Source organism: Rhinolophus sinicus, chromosome 2, assembly GCF_057876585.1.
Source record: "Rhinolophus sinicus isolate RSI-liver-muscle chromosome 2, RSI-T2T, whole genome shotgun sequence".
Classification (NCBI taxonomy): Eukaryota; Metazoa; Chordata; class Mammalia; order Chiroptera; family Rhinolophidae; genus Rhinolophus; species Rhinolophus sinicus.
Genome location: NC_142502.1, coordinates 127,667,093 through 127,680,827, shown reverse-complemented (window position 1 = coordinate 127,680,827; position 13,735 = coordinate 127,667,093). Strand labels below are relative to the sequence as shown.

Genomic DNA, 13,735 nt, shown 5'->3' with positions numbered 1-13,735 from the left:
GCTCCGAGAGCCTAGTGAGCCCTCCCCTGGCGGAAAGATTGATTTCTTTTTCCGGGTCGCGCTGGACGTTCTGATACGCACCCCGAATCCGGGGTAACTAGGTGAACTAGAGGGGAGGGTGGGCCTGTGAAACTCAGGCTTCGATCCGTATGGAAAACGGGTAGGCGTGACTCTTCGGAGAATTCAAACAAGAAAGCATCTCAGCTGTCTCTGTCGGATAGATATTTCGTAGAAAGGATTCAGTTTGGCCAAACGATGGTGTCTTGGCTTGCGCGTTTGTTGCGTTTGACAGCCCTTCTTCAGGAGTCTTCCTGATTGCGGGAGACTGGGTGAACGAACACTGGAGAGACCTTTGTGCGTAATGTGTCGTTCACGTATCTAACAAATGGCAGAGCAGGGACAGGCACCGAGATTCTTCGGATTTCATAGCTTCTGCTCCTTCCAGGTTAAACTACACCGCTTTCTCCGAGTTTTTATTTTAGAAAGGTAATTTGGCCGCGGTCTGTTGGAAGATAGAAAGAAGGTCAGTGCAAAAACACTTCAGAATATTCCACTGAGTCTGTAATCAAGGTACAACCTATTAAATATTGAACACAGTATTTAATACTATTAGTACAATGTAGTACAATTAGTACATAGAAACTAACTGACTTGTATATTTATTGTGTTTGCAAACTACTTTCAAGTCTTAACAAGGTAATATATTACAATATGGTAGACAACGCTACTAATCCCATTTGTAAAATGGAGAAAGATTTAAAAATTATCTAAAATCAAATAATTATATTAGTATATGCTCAATGCTTTGAAAGGTACTTTAGTAATCACATTGCTCTCCGTTTTATATCACCATCACCTAATAGGCTCCAGAGCAATCTCCCATTTTTAGTAATTTTAGCAATTGAACTGCAATCTCCCCACCCATCCCTGCCCACTGTTGTCATGCTAGGTGATGCCAGTGTGATGACTTTTCTAACACCTTGGCCATAATCCTCTCAATGCCAATGAGCAATTTCAGTCTGCTCCAGCCATGTATGGCACAGCCACACTTTGGACCTGAATACCATTAGCAACTTCACCTAACCTCTCATTTAACCAAGTCCCTAATCCTCATTCTCCACATGCAATTTATGAATTATTATTGGCTTTAAAATGGACTCTCCTAAAGTAACTCAGAAATTTAAATCACTCCCCAGTTCAAAAACTGCAGTGACTCCCACTGCCAACTCAAAGAACCTTGATGGAATGTCTTAAGAGAGTGCTTTTCTACCATATGTGGATGTTTCTAGGCTCAAAGTGGCCACTGCAGATGGAGATCAAGATAGCAATGAGTGTTCCGAGCTCATCACCCACTTATATGCCCTATAACCCAGAGAGACTGAAGGATAACCATCGCGGTGATTCTCAAAGTGGGATCTAGGATCCCTGGGGAGCCTCAGGCCCCTTTTCAGGGTCCATAAAATAAAAAAGACCTCCATAAAATTAAGATATTTGCTCATTCATTATCTCATAAGTGTAGAGCTTTCCAGATACCACAGCAGATTGAATGCATAAGCAAATTTCAGAATCCAGCTTCCTGTTAAACCAGACCTTAAAGAGATGGTTAAACAATGCAAGAAGGTTAAACAATGCCACTCTTCACACTAATTTCTTTTATCTTGGAGTATTTTTTATGAAAATATGTTAACGTGATAGGTTTATAATTGTTTAAAAATAAGGGGGGTAGGCAGAATAGTTATCCCCAAATATGTCCACGTACTCCTGATCCCTTGCACCTGTGAATATATTACCTTAAATGACAAAAAGAACTTTGCAGATAATGATTAAATGCATATCGAGATGACGGTACTATCCAGGACTATCCTGGATTACCTGTGAGGGTCCTGACGAGAGAGGGGTAGGAAGGGCAGTCAGAAAAGGAGATATGACAGTGGAAGTAGTCAGAGTGATGCAATTACTGGCTTTGAATATGGAAGAAAGCTATAAAGAGACAAGGAAACAGATTCGCCCTTAGAGCTTCCAGAAGGAACACAGCCCTGGATGCCTTGATTTTAACCTGCGAAACCCATTTTGGATTTCTGACCTACAAAATTATAAGATAATAAGTCTTCATTGTTTTAAGCCACTAGGTTTGGGTAATTTGTTATAGCAGCAATAGGAAACTAATACAAGTATTAGTTTATTTTTAATTTTTTCAATTTTAATTTCCAGTATAGTAAATACTAATAAATATAATCCATATAATTAAAAGCTCTTTGGGGTCCTGAAGTTTTAAACATGTAAAGAGGGTCTAACACCAAAAAGTTGGAGAACCACTGCTCTAAATAAATCCTGTGTCTGTCTTGGCTCCCTCTCTTCTTACCTTAACCCTTGGTGTTCTTACTGCCAAGAATGATTTTGCCCATGTTATAACCCTTACTTGTTTCAACCAGTAAATAGTGTCATGTATTGTATATGCATGGAATATCTTAGGCAACAAGTATAGGAGACAGGTTCATTGGGTTTTTTTGTTTGCAGGAACATTAGGAAAACCATACCATCACTAATTCCCAGGAATAAACAAAGGAAGGTAAAATTGTTTAGGACGAGTTGAAATTCTGTTCTACCAAATGACAGCCAGTGTTATTGATTAGAAAAAATGTGTGAGATATCCTTAGGAGGTTTACATTCACTTGATTGTAGTTGGCATTCAATTTTTAAAACAATTTTTAATCATGTTGCTATTTCTCATTCTTCTACCAGTTTTGGAAAAATAATAAGTTTTATTCTCTGAAATAAATTGAATAAAATGAGCAAAAAGATTGTTTCACGTATGTCGTGTATTTTAAATATTTTTCAATCAAATGTTCAATAAAAATTTGAGAGCCTACTATATGCCAGGCACTTGTTTAACAGGAGTGAAGGACAGCCTGGCATATATAAGACGTTCGATAAAAATTGATTTGACCGTTCCTTTATTAATTTTTTTTTCCCTTTCTTTGACTCCACCCAGATTACTTTCCCCTAATTCCCCTTTGCCCTGAAGCTTTTAGATCCAAGCCGGCTGCCGTACGGTGGGGTGGCAAGATGGCGGCCCCTACGTTTGCTAGTGCGGTGCGAGCAGCAACAGGTTAGTGGAAAGCAACGCACTCGATTATTACGTTCACAGAAGGGGGGACTGGTGCAGGATGGAGTGGGGGTTTAGCGTGGAGGTTAACAGGAAAAAAAAAAGGAGGGGATCATTATTTGATGCCAGAAGGTGCCTAATTTTCTCCGGGGCTGCCTGTATTCGGCCGCCCAGGAGATCCCCGAGACTCTTGGACCTTCTTGGATCTGAGTGGCTCGTAGTTTCCGCATCCTTACCGGCTGCTAGCCATTCCGCCTTCCCTCGAAAGCAAACGAGGACAGGCTTGGAGGTGGGCGAGGGAAACAGAAAATGCCCACCTAATTTTCTGATTCAGAGGCTGGGACCCACCATTCACGACCTTTGACCTTGAAAACGTATCTCACAACTTCAGATTCTACAGCTTAAAATAGGGATAATACCACCTACCAGAGGACTAAAGGAGCTCCAGCACGTAAAGCGCCTTGAGTAGTGCTGGCACAGTAATTTTCTATGTATGGTATTCACACAAGGTACAGGGAGTGTGGCTGTTTTGCTCGCTCAGTCCCAGACACAAGGGCAGTCATAGGATTTCTTGATTGAGATGACAGGAATGAAGGCAACTTAATTTATTTGCCTAAGGATTTTTGCAAAAAATTAAACATAATTCAAATATGATAAGATTATCAGTAAATTATTCACAAAAAATAAATGATAAAATTCTGTGGAAGAATAGAAGAAAAATGCTACCATGTAAATTTTTCCAACTGTTATACAAGAGCTTGTTTACACAGGGTATTTTTAAATTGTGAAATACAACAAAGAAAAAATTTATGTAACATACATGAATGACTTAAATACAGGCCGTACCTCATTTTGTGCTTTGTAGATACTGCTTTTTTTTTTTTTTTTTTTAAACGAATTGAAGGTTTGTGGTAATCCTGCATGGAGCAAGTCAACTGACACCATTTTTTCCAACAGGCTTAGATAATGGTTAGTATTTTTAAATTAAGGTGTGTATATATGTATATACGTATATACACACACACACACATACATATGTGTGTGTGTTTAGACATGTTATTGCACACTTAATAGACTACAGTGTATAATGTAAACATAACTTTTATATGCACTGAGAAACCAAATTCGTTGGATTTGATTTATTACGATATTCACTTTATTGTCGTGGTCTGGAACCAAACCCACAATATCTCTAAACTCTAAAGCAAACATCCCTATAACTAACCCAGGTCAAGACAGAACTTCCTCTGCACCCCTGTGAGCTTCCCCAGTCAAAAGTCCCCCTTTTTTGCCAAATGTAAACTATCTTCATGGTTTTTATTACCTTGTCTTTTGTGTGTGTGATAGTTTTAGCATCTCTATGTGTGCATCTCTAAGTAATACATTGTTTAGTTCTTCTGTTTGTGTTTTACATGAATGGTATCACACAGTATGTCCTCTTGTCTCTTTTACTTTGTTAAATTAATTTTGCACGTAGCTGCAGTGCTTTCTCATTGCTGCTATATGATAGTCTCTTATGTGACTACACCACAATTCTCCATTTTACTGTTGATGAGTATTTGGGTGTTTCTAGTTTGGAACGATTAGGTACAAAGCTGATGGACCTCATGTCCTGGTACATGAGTGCTGGGGTTTCTCTAAGGTAGGTGTGTGTGTGTGTGTGTTTATAAAACCAGCTGTGGAATTGCAGAATCAGTATGTATATATTCAGCACTGCCTGATGCTGCCAAAGTGATAACTTATGTAAAGTCACCAGAGTGCTCTATGCTTCACATCTTCACCAACAGTTGGTATTGTTAGACCTACAAATTTTTGTTAACCTGGTGTGTATCTAGTGGTGTCTCATGGTGGTTTAAATAGCATTTCCCTGATTAGTAATGAACATGAACACCTTTACACCTGTGATTGGCCATTTAATTTCTCTTATGAAGTACCCACTTAAATATTTTACCCATTTTCCTATTGTTTGTCTTTATCGTTCTTTATATATTTTGGATATATACACTTTCTCATTTAAATGTATCTCCAATATCTTCTCCTACTCTGGCTTGCCTTTTTAGTTTATTTAAAATATCTTTTGATGAAAAGTTCTTATTGTCATCAACTTGAATTTATTATTCCTGTTTTTTTTAAATAGATGACATAGTTGGGTTTCAACTCACTGTTATTCCATTCAAAACATTTAAGAGTGATGTGATAGCTTGTTTTTAAATGTCAGTATTTTAAATGTACTGGAAATTACATCCTTTTTAACACTTTAAACTATTTAAAATTTTAGATGTTATGTAAAATTTGTGAAAGGGTACATAATTTTTCAGAATTCTTTTAGAGGGTGTAGGAGCGAACAAGCTCAAAGACCATTACTTTAGACACTGTCGCGCTCACTTCCCTGCCCCTCTCCCCATCCCTTTGATTCCTGCCACACAGGGCTATTTATAATTCTCCAAACATATTACACCGTTTTTGCTTCTTCACCTGTGCTGCTTCTCCTGTTCCCTCTTATTCCTTATTCCCTCCTCTTATTCCTTCAAAACTCTAGTTTCGTGTCACACTTCCATTGTAAAAATGTCTGTGTTCTCCATACAAGAGTGTGCTTGAAGATATGCTGGTCTGTATTAAAATGCCCACACAGGGCAGAAGACTGAAGGAGCAGTTAATTACTATCCTTCAGTTGTGCGCTGCCCTTTTGTTAAACACAGTCTAGTTTGACTCTTCGGGTTTTACAAGCTAAATCACATGGTTGGTCCACCAGAGGGTATGATGGATAAAGGCCCCCGGAACTTTATCCCAGGAACTGCTCTCAAGCCAGGTTCACCCTAACTCTTGTTACAGTAACCACTTTTTCTAATCTCCATGTGTTTATCCCAGATTTCATCTTGTTAGTTTTGACCCATTTTTCTCTCTTACTGAGATCACTTTGAGTCCAGATGGTCTATCTTTTCAATAACATGTTTGTATGCCACGGTTCCCAGCTTGTATGCAGGTTTAATAAACATGCTGTATGCAGCTTCAGGACCTTCATAAAAATTGGGGGGGAAATGGAATCAGGGAGGCAAGAATAGACTTTCACCAGGAGAATAGCAGTTGACTAATTTGGGATTGTTGCCAGTCAGCTTGGAATTTACCTAACTGTATTATTATTCTGCCCATATTTCTAGATTTCTTTAGGCTATAAATACACCTTTTCACATGCCTTCCTAAAGTCAGGATACACTGTGTCTAGACATTCCCATGATTTCCCAGGTTAGCGACTGTATGGAAAAATGAAAAGGTTCTTTTTAAGGAACAGTTCACTCTTAGTTAATATGTTTTGTTTTGTGCACTTCCTATTTATTTGTCCATTCTAACATTTTGTCTACACGTGAGCCTGTAGTTTACCCATTTATATGTTCCAGACTCTATCTGCTCACTTCCTTCACACTTGGGTTTCCAAGAATTTCTGAGAGATTTTTTAATTTTTTAACTGAGATATATCAAGTTTTGATGACCTGTGAAAACTGGGACATTTTCCTTCTATAATCTTCCTCTTCAATTCACTTAACCTTTCAAAGATTACCTCCTAGCTTGTAATCACATCTGCTACTATTTTCAGTTCTTTGAGAGGTAATTTATTCGTACCTGGAGCTTGAATGCCTGCACTGAATAGAGAATTTGACTTAACAAGGGCCGGGTAGGTGTAAAGCTCTCTGACTGGTTTCCTGACTCTTGATTTCAGCTAACTGATTAATGTTTATGCTGTCTTTTTCAGTTTGAAAGTTATGTTTGATGGAGAACATAAAAGCAAAATAAGGGTTTTAAGTGTTCTGTCTTCCTTTTGCCACCCGTTAACATACCGTCTTTCCTAAGCATTCCTCAGCTTTTCTTTATTTTCTGCTATTAGCATTCATTAAATGATTTCTCTATGCCAAGCACTCTTCCTAACACTTTACATATTTTATCTCATTTAATTCTCATTACCTCCCCATTGTGAATTTCATTTAAATTTGAGGCAACTGGGACGCAGAGAGGTCAAGTAATTTGCTCATGGTCACACAGCTAGTAAGTAGTAGAGCTAGAATATGAAGCCAGTGTGACTCAAACTCTAGCACTTGACTTCTATACCACACTGCCCCTTATTTGATATGTGAAATCAGTGCAGTGAACAATAAGGCAGTGGTCCGAAGCCCTGGCTGAGCTGCTGACTTACCCGTGGAGCTTGCATACCACAAAATTACCTGTTTTATGTGTGCAATTTGATGATTTTTAGTGAATTTAGGGAGTGGTGCAACCATGACCCCATTCTGGTTTTAGGACATTTCCATCACCCTCTGGAGCTTTAACAACGTGCACGTTCTTGAGTCCCACACTAGACTCAGAATCTATGAGTAGAGGCAGAGCTCTGAGTGATCAGCTTTGCAGACGTGGACTCAGGCGGGCAGTCATGTGAGGGACAGAGAAAGAGAACCGTGTTCAGTCCACACGGCTGGGCCCTTCACAATGTGCCTGCCTCGTTTCCCACTGCTTCTCCCCCGGCCTCTCTGACACAGGCAGGCAGGCAGTGCCCAGTCCCCACTCCACACATGTGCTTGTTTCAGCCTCCTTGTTTTTGCATGTTTTTCATCCTACGTGGGCTGTGTACTTCCTCCTCTCATGGCCTATTTATCTTCTAGAGGAGAGTTCAAATACCTCTTCTGTTTTCTTTATCCTTCTCCTGCCACTCTTGGGCCTCTCCAGGGAGTTGTCAAGCTGTCCTGTCTCTGCCCTGCCATTGCACTGTGTGTGGTGGGAGTTCTGTCTCAGAGCAGAAGCTCTGGCAGTGGGAATTAATGTTACGTTACTTTGTTCCGTACTGTTAAACATAGAACTAGGAACTCATTGTGATGGTTGCACAACTGTAAATTTACTAAAAAGCATTGAATTATATACAAAAGGGTAATTTTGTGGTATATAAGTTAAACCTCAGTAAGGTTAGTATAAAGCCACAGATGAGTCTGACACTCAGGACACATTAATAATGTATAACACTTGGTTGCCTTAATACAATTCTTAATTTTAAATATCTGATGCATATTCTGGAGAATCATATTAAGCATATGTGCTTCTCTGTCTTGACAGGAATCTTACGGCCCCTGAATATTTTGGCGTCTTCAGCCTATCGAAACTGTGCCAAGAATACCTGTCTTAGTTCTGCACTGTCCACCCAGCATTTTCGTCATATTCAGACTTCAGTTGTTTCCTCTCCACCCAGATTTATCGCATCTGTCAGAAACCTGACATGTGGTCACACCGCAGCAATCTTCAATAGGTAGGGTATATTTCAGTAAACATGATACTTGGACAAAAATTACAAAATATTCATGCCTGCAAAGACATCTTAGAAGTAGATGATACGCTGTGTGTACCTGTCATTTATTACATAGACTTTGCTTGATGGGGTGGGAAAATCGGAGCTGGGACGCGTGTGCCTACATGCCAGCATCAGGCACTACCACACAGCACTTCTGTGGTACAGGTGTGGTTTCCTGAGTGGCAGCTGTCAGCCAAAGTGGGGGGTGAACAAGATGCTCAGCATACGAGGCCGGGCTGCATGTGGCGTTCATTTCCTCAGCAAATATTTGGTTAAGCACACCTGGGTGCGAGCACTGTACCTGACAGAAAGGACAAAATGATACCGAAGTGGGGGTTATAATCTAGTGGGCACATGGATTAAACATCAGATGATTAAAATATAATAGGATACATTCTCTCATAGGGATTGAGGGGGTAGATTAGGACGAGCTTGCAAGTTGGTGGTAGTTGTTACTCTCATTTATGCGTAGTGTCATGGGTCATTTGAAATAACAATGTATATTAAAAGTCAGCTGTATTCCAGTGGAGCTGCTTTACCCATCTCTAAGTATAGAAAAAGATTTTGTCCTTTAAGTCACCCTTGTGGCTGAGTTGAAATGTTTAAAATGTATTTTAGAGTGGCCCCCTTACTTCCTAATGTCCTGAAGCTGCCAGTCAGAACTGTAACGTACTTCAGTTCACGAAAAGGCAAGAGGAAGACTGTGAAAGCTGTCATCTATAGGTTTCTTCGACTTCACTCTGGCCTTTGGCTAAGGAGGAAGGTGAGTCTTGACACTGTTACTTGATTGAAAAAGGAGTGTAAGTGATTAAAACGAAGGAGAATTCAGCCTGTTCATTGACATAGCTTCCACCCATCTTACCAGTAGCTGTGCTGGGCTTAAGTACTGGCGTGGCAGGCATCTCTTCATGTAGATGAATCCATGTGAAGAAAACTTGTTTAAGCATTCATAAAACAAAGTATTATTCGCAATGGTGAAAGTCTTCAATATAGGACAGGTTTATCTCAGGTCTCTTACGTGTTTGGCTTATCTAATGATGACCAGAAGCCCTGTGAAACCTTTGGGGGCTCTGTTTAAGCCTAGAGTATTATTATACAGCAGTGGGGACTTCAGCAACAGCGTGGTCACAGGGCTCAGATTTGGGGACGGAAGAGCTTTACAGCCCACCTTGGATTGGATTCTCCAGGTGGCTTCATCTAATGGCGGAACATTAACCCCACATACACTTTATTAAAACTTTCTATCCTGACTCTGGCCAGGGACCACAGCCTCTAAGGAGGACTCTGACACATTATTACTGCTCTGTCCTCTCCCACAGCGTGTCATAAGCATGACTGAGTTTTCTCATTCACATCCTTATTCATGGAAACGGAGTAGCTGATAATTAGAGCAGCAGAAGACCAGAGTTTTGCAAAACCTTCTTTTGAGTTTTGATAACTATTCAAATCCTAATTCCCTTTCACTCCTTGGAAGTTAACAAATGATTCTTCAAAGATCAAAATTTGTTTCCTTGTAAAAATAAAATAATTAATTGGTAGAACTTTCTATTTGATAGGTTAAAACAATTGTCCCCTATCCCATAAACAGCCCTAAATTTGTACATAAATAGGTTGACTGGCACTCAGCTCATTTCTCCGTTGGAATAATACTGTGGTGGTTCCACCAATGAGGCAGTGGAAGCTCATGTCGTCTCTAAGTAGCTGAACTAAGTAGTGAATAGTTCTGGATTTGGGGAATTAGGGACATTGGAAATGTTTCCACGCCTTTGTTATCACACTAATTATTTCCAAGTCCTCATCTAACCCTAGATACAATGAAATGGGTGGTTTTCTTTGCCTTCCTTTCCATGTCCCATTGGGCCCTGAAACCCTCACGTTGTTGTAAAGGACCTGATCACATTCTCCAATCATAATACCTAGTCCATACTGAGGGCCCCCAGAAGTATTCCACATGCAGAATGGCCTCCTTCATCGATGTCTGATTTTAAGGGGAAAACAAAAATTCTGGGTGGGTTAATTGACACTAATGTATAAAAACTGAAAAGTATTTCCTGTGGGACAGTTTCATCCAGGTGTCCCTCATTTTGATTGTTTATTCCCGGGGTCCTCCCACTTCTGAACCTAGAGATTGTCTAAAATGTTTTAAGTACTCCCATATTGTTGCATTCCACAGAATCGTCTTCAAAGGATATGGGTGGTGGTGGGCGTAGGACAGCAGATGAGCTTTCTGTACGTCAGAGATCCATCCACAGGGACACAGTTTGGTTTGCAAACTAGGAAATCGTACAAATAGGGGATTTTGATTTGAATCTTTCAATTTAAAATTGCAACCAGTGAGTAGTAAAAATCTAATCTCTGGCATTTTAAAACCAGAACTCTTAAATAATCTGTCCTTATTTTTGAGCATCCCTGTGCTGTAGAACTTGCTGGTCACAGTGACGACACTCCAGCATGTCAGAAACCCAAGGCACGTTCTCAGCACTGAGCTCTGGTTTCGTTCAGTTAGTGTGGAGCCCTAAAGAGCTCTTGGCTTGACAGGACTCAGGGCTCTTACCAACAGCATGGGTTCTAGTCTCACCTGCCTCACACTGTGTGGTTTGAGTCGGGCATTAATCTGGGTGGCACCTAACGTCTTTTCTAGTTTAAATAGGCGATGATTATAGTTTTTATATTTGATCTTAATTTTCTGTTTCTTCCAAAAGAAGTTCTTCAAAATTAATAATGCAGGGATGGTATATAAGGCAGTTAGGTTAAACATATGGGTTAATCATTCCTTCACCATTCCTAATAGTTTTATAATATGCATTATTTTTTAGAAAAGTACGTGCTATAGGAATTGGTTCCTAGTGTGGATAAATGAAGTGACAGACTGGAGAACTGCTTCTCAGCCCTTAGAATACTTAGACGCCTTAAATGAACATATATGTTATCACCCAACCCTTCATCATCCTCCACATTAGGAAAAGAAGCAGTGTTGTGGCAAAGAACTCTTACTAGTTCTCTGACCTCAGTCTGCTACGTCACTTTTCTAATCAATGGTTGTTTCTCTTAACCCTGTGAAATGAGAGAAATAAATGAAGATTGTTAAAGAGGTAATAAGGTAATGCATATAAAGTTAGCTATTATAATTCTATATCACTACCCTGTACTTCACCAGCAACGAAGATTTATTTAGCTTTATTTTCTGTGGTTTTAATTTAAATCTTTTTTTCCAAACTATTAAATCATTAATATTTCTGTTTCAAACTACACATGGTTTCTCTGTCCAATGCTGATTGAGAATCACATCTTTCTGAGAAACACACCAGACCCTGTGAAAGTTTGGTCTTGGTTCCCATTGGGCCTGTAAACCATGACTAGTAAAGCAGTCTGGTGTTTCCTATATAATCTAATGTTCTAAGTGTCCTTGTAATATTTATCTCACAGGCTGGTTATAAGAAAAAATTATGGAAAAAAACAACTGCAAGAAAAAGACGCTTGAGGGAATTTGTGTTCTGCAATAAAACCCAGAGTAAACTCTTAGATAAAATGACAACGTCTTTCTGGAAGAGGCGAAACTGGTATGCTGATGATCCTTATCAGAAGTATCATGATCGAACAAACCTGAAAGTATAGCAGTCTTCTGATTTCCCAGTTATTGAACATGTATCTGTATAATGATGTCTTTGCAAAACTGAATAAAGTTTTATAACTTGACGTAAGTTGTACCAGCTGATATGGAAACATACAGTACCAACGTTAAACTTCTCAAGAGATTTAAAATTTAATGGATTGAACATTCCCAGATTTGTTCAGGGAAATAGAACTTTAAAATTATTGATTACTTTTAACAAATGGTCATGGCTTAAGTAGTTGTTCCAGTTAGGCTTATTTAGTTACAAGGAATCTCAAATTAGGACAGACTTAAAAAGACTCCAAAGCTAACAAGTCAGCTGAAGCGATGTGACCTCTTTTAAGGAAGGATCCATGCCTGGGAACTCAGGAAGCACCACACCACCCCTTTCTCCCACCCAGAACTAACCCCCAGGCCTCAGGAAGTGCACACATCGTATGGTGATCCTGGATCCACGGCACCGCCAGGAGCTCAGCAGCAGGACATGGTGGCTCTTCAGGCTTGGGGTCCGCCATGCATATGGCTCAGTTCTTGTTAAATTGCTGGCTTCATTCTCTCGTCACCAGCTTGTCTAATTCACAGCTATTGCTTATGCTTAGTTTCTGCTTTCTCATAACTCTACCTTGCCCCATTGAGGTTCTTTTCTATCATGACTCAGCTCTTATCTCTAATTGCCAAGAGACTCTAACTGGCCAGCTGACCTTTTAACACCAGGTCTCATCTCAAGTCACCAAACAGTGTAGGGATTGTCTGTTCTTAGGTCAGGAGCCCACCCCGGCCCACTTGGTTGTGTTGGCAGTTTCTTGTGGAGCAAAACTAGTTATATGGGCCGTTTCACTGAGAGGCGAGCTTGGGGTGACAACATGTCTGGTCTGCTAGGTCCTGTGTTCATAACTGTCCTCATTTAGTTTATTAGAACATGATTTTTTATAGAGAGAAGAGTAAATGAAACAGCCTATCAGTAAGCCCATTCATGAAACAAGTGGCTACACAAATGAAGAAAATCTTTTTACCCAGAAGTTGAAAGGTACAGTATTTTTTTTAAAGTTAGTTTATGTATTTGATATTTCATATTTTAATTCTAAGGATAAACTTTTTCCAAAGATGCACTGTAGAAACTAGGTGGGGGAAGTCATCTCAGTCACTTTAGAAAAGATGCACGAGTTAAGTGTTGCTCATTTAAAAAGGGTCAGGTAAGAGGCATTGAGGAAAATTCAGCTGACTGAGTGGATATACGTAGTCTAGGGCAGTGTTTCTCAGCTCTCCCATCAGCATCATCTGGGAAGAATTTTCAAACTATAGAGCGCTTTGCCTGGTTGAAAAACCATTATTAAGTAGAATTACACCTCAATTACTATTTCAAATCCTTTAATATAATGATGACGAAGGTCTTATATTAATAGAATAAGGTAAAAGATAACCAAACTGCAACTCTGGCATGTCAGACTGGGATTATTAGAGGAATTCCCTGAAATCAGTGTGTGTTCATTAAAAGGAAAAGGGGCAACAATAGCATGTTCTATTTATGAGACCAATAAAAAGCAGATACTTGAGATGAGGTAAGAGCTTGAGGCATGGAATGGCATTCTGCTTTGATGGGTTTTCATTTCCTTGTACTTCTGAGATGGCAGAAACCAACCACTGACAAGACTCCACGTCATTTCCCACTTTTCCTGGCTCCTGCCCTCTC

General features: G+C 39.7%; 1 protein-coding gene across 2 annotated transcripts; it reads left to right on the top strand.

Moving 5' to 3' along the window:
• The first annotated feature begins 19 nt into the window (after positions 1-19).
• MRPL35 (mitochondrial ribosomal protein L35) lies at positions 20-12,128 on the top strand. 2 transcript variants are annotated; one of them, XM_019749198.3, is made up of 5 exons: positions 20-523; positions 2,993-3,109; positions 8,201-8,390; positions 9,051-9,195; positions 11,859-12,128. In XM_019749198.3, exons 2-5 carry the CDS (start codon positions 3,067-3,069, stop codon positions 12,045-12,047), a joined length of 567 nt encoding a protein of 188 aa, XP_019604757.1. In that variant the 5' UTR covers positions 20-523; positions 2,993-3,066; the 3' UTR covers positions 12,048-12,128. The 2 variants fall into 2 exon arrangements, with proteins under 2 accessions (XP_019604757.1, XP_019604758.1); XM_019749199.2 differs by having other exon boundaries at positions 37-570.
• Positions 12,129-13,735: the final 1,607 nt, after the last annotated feature.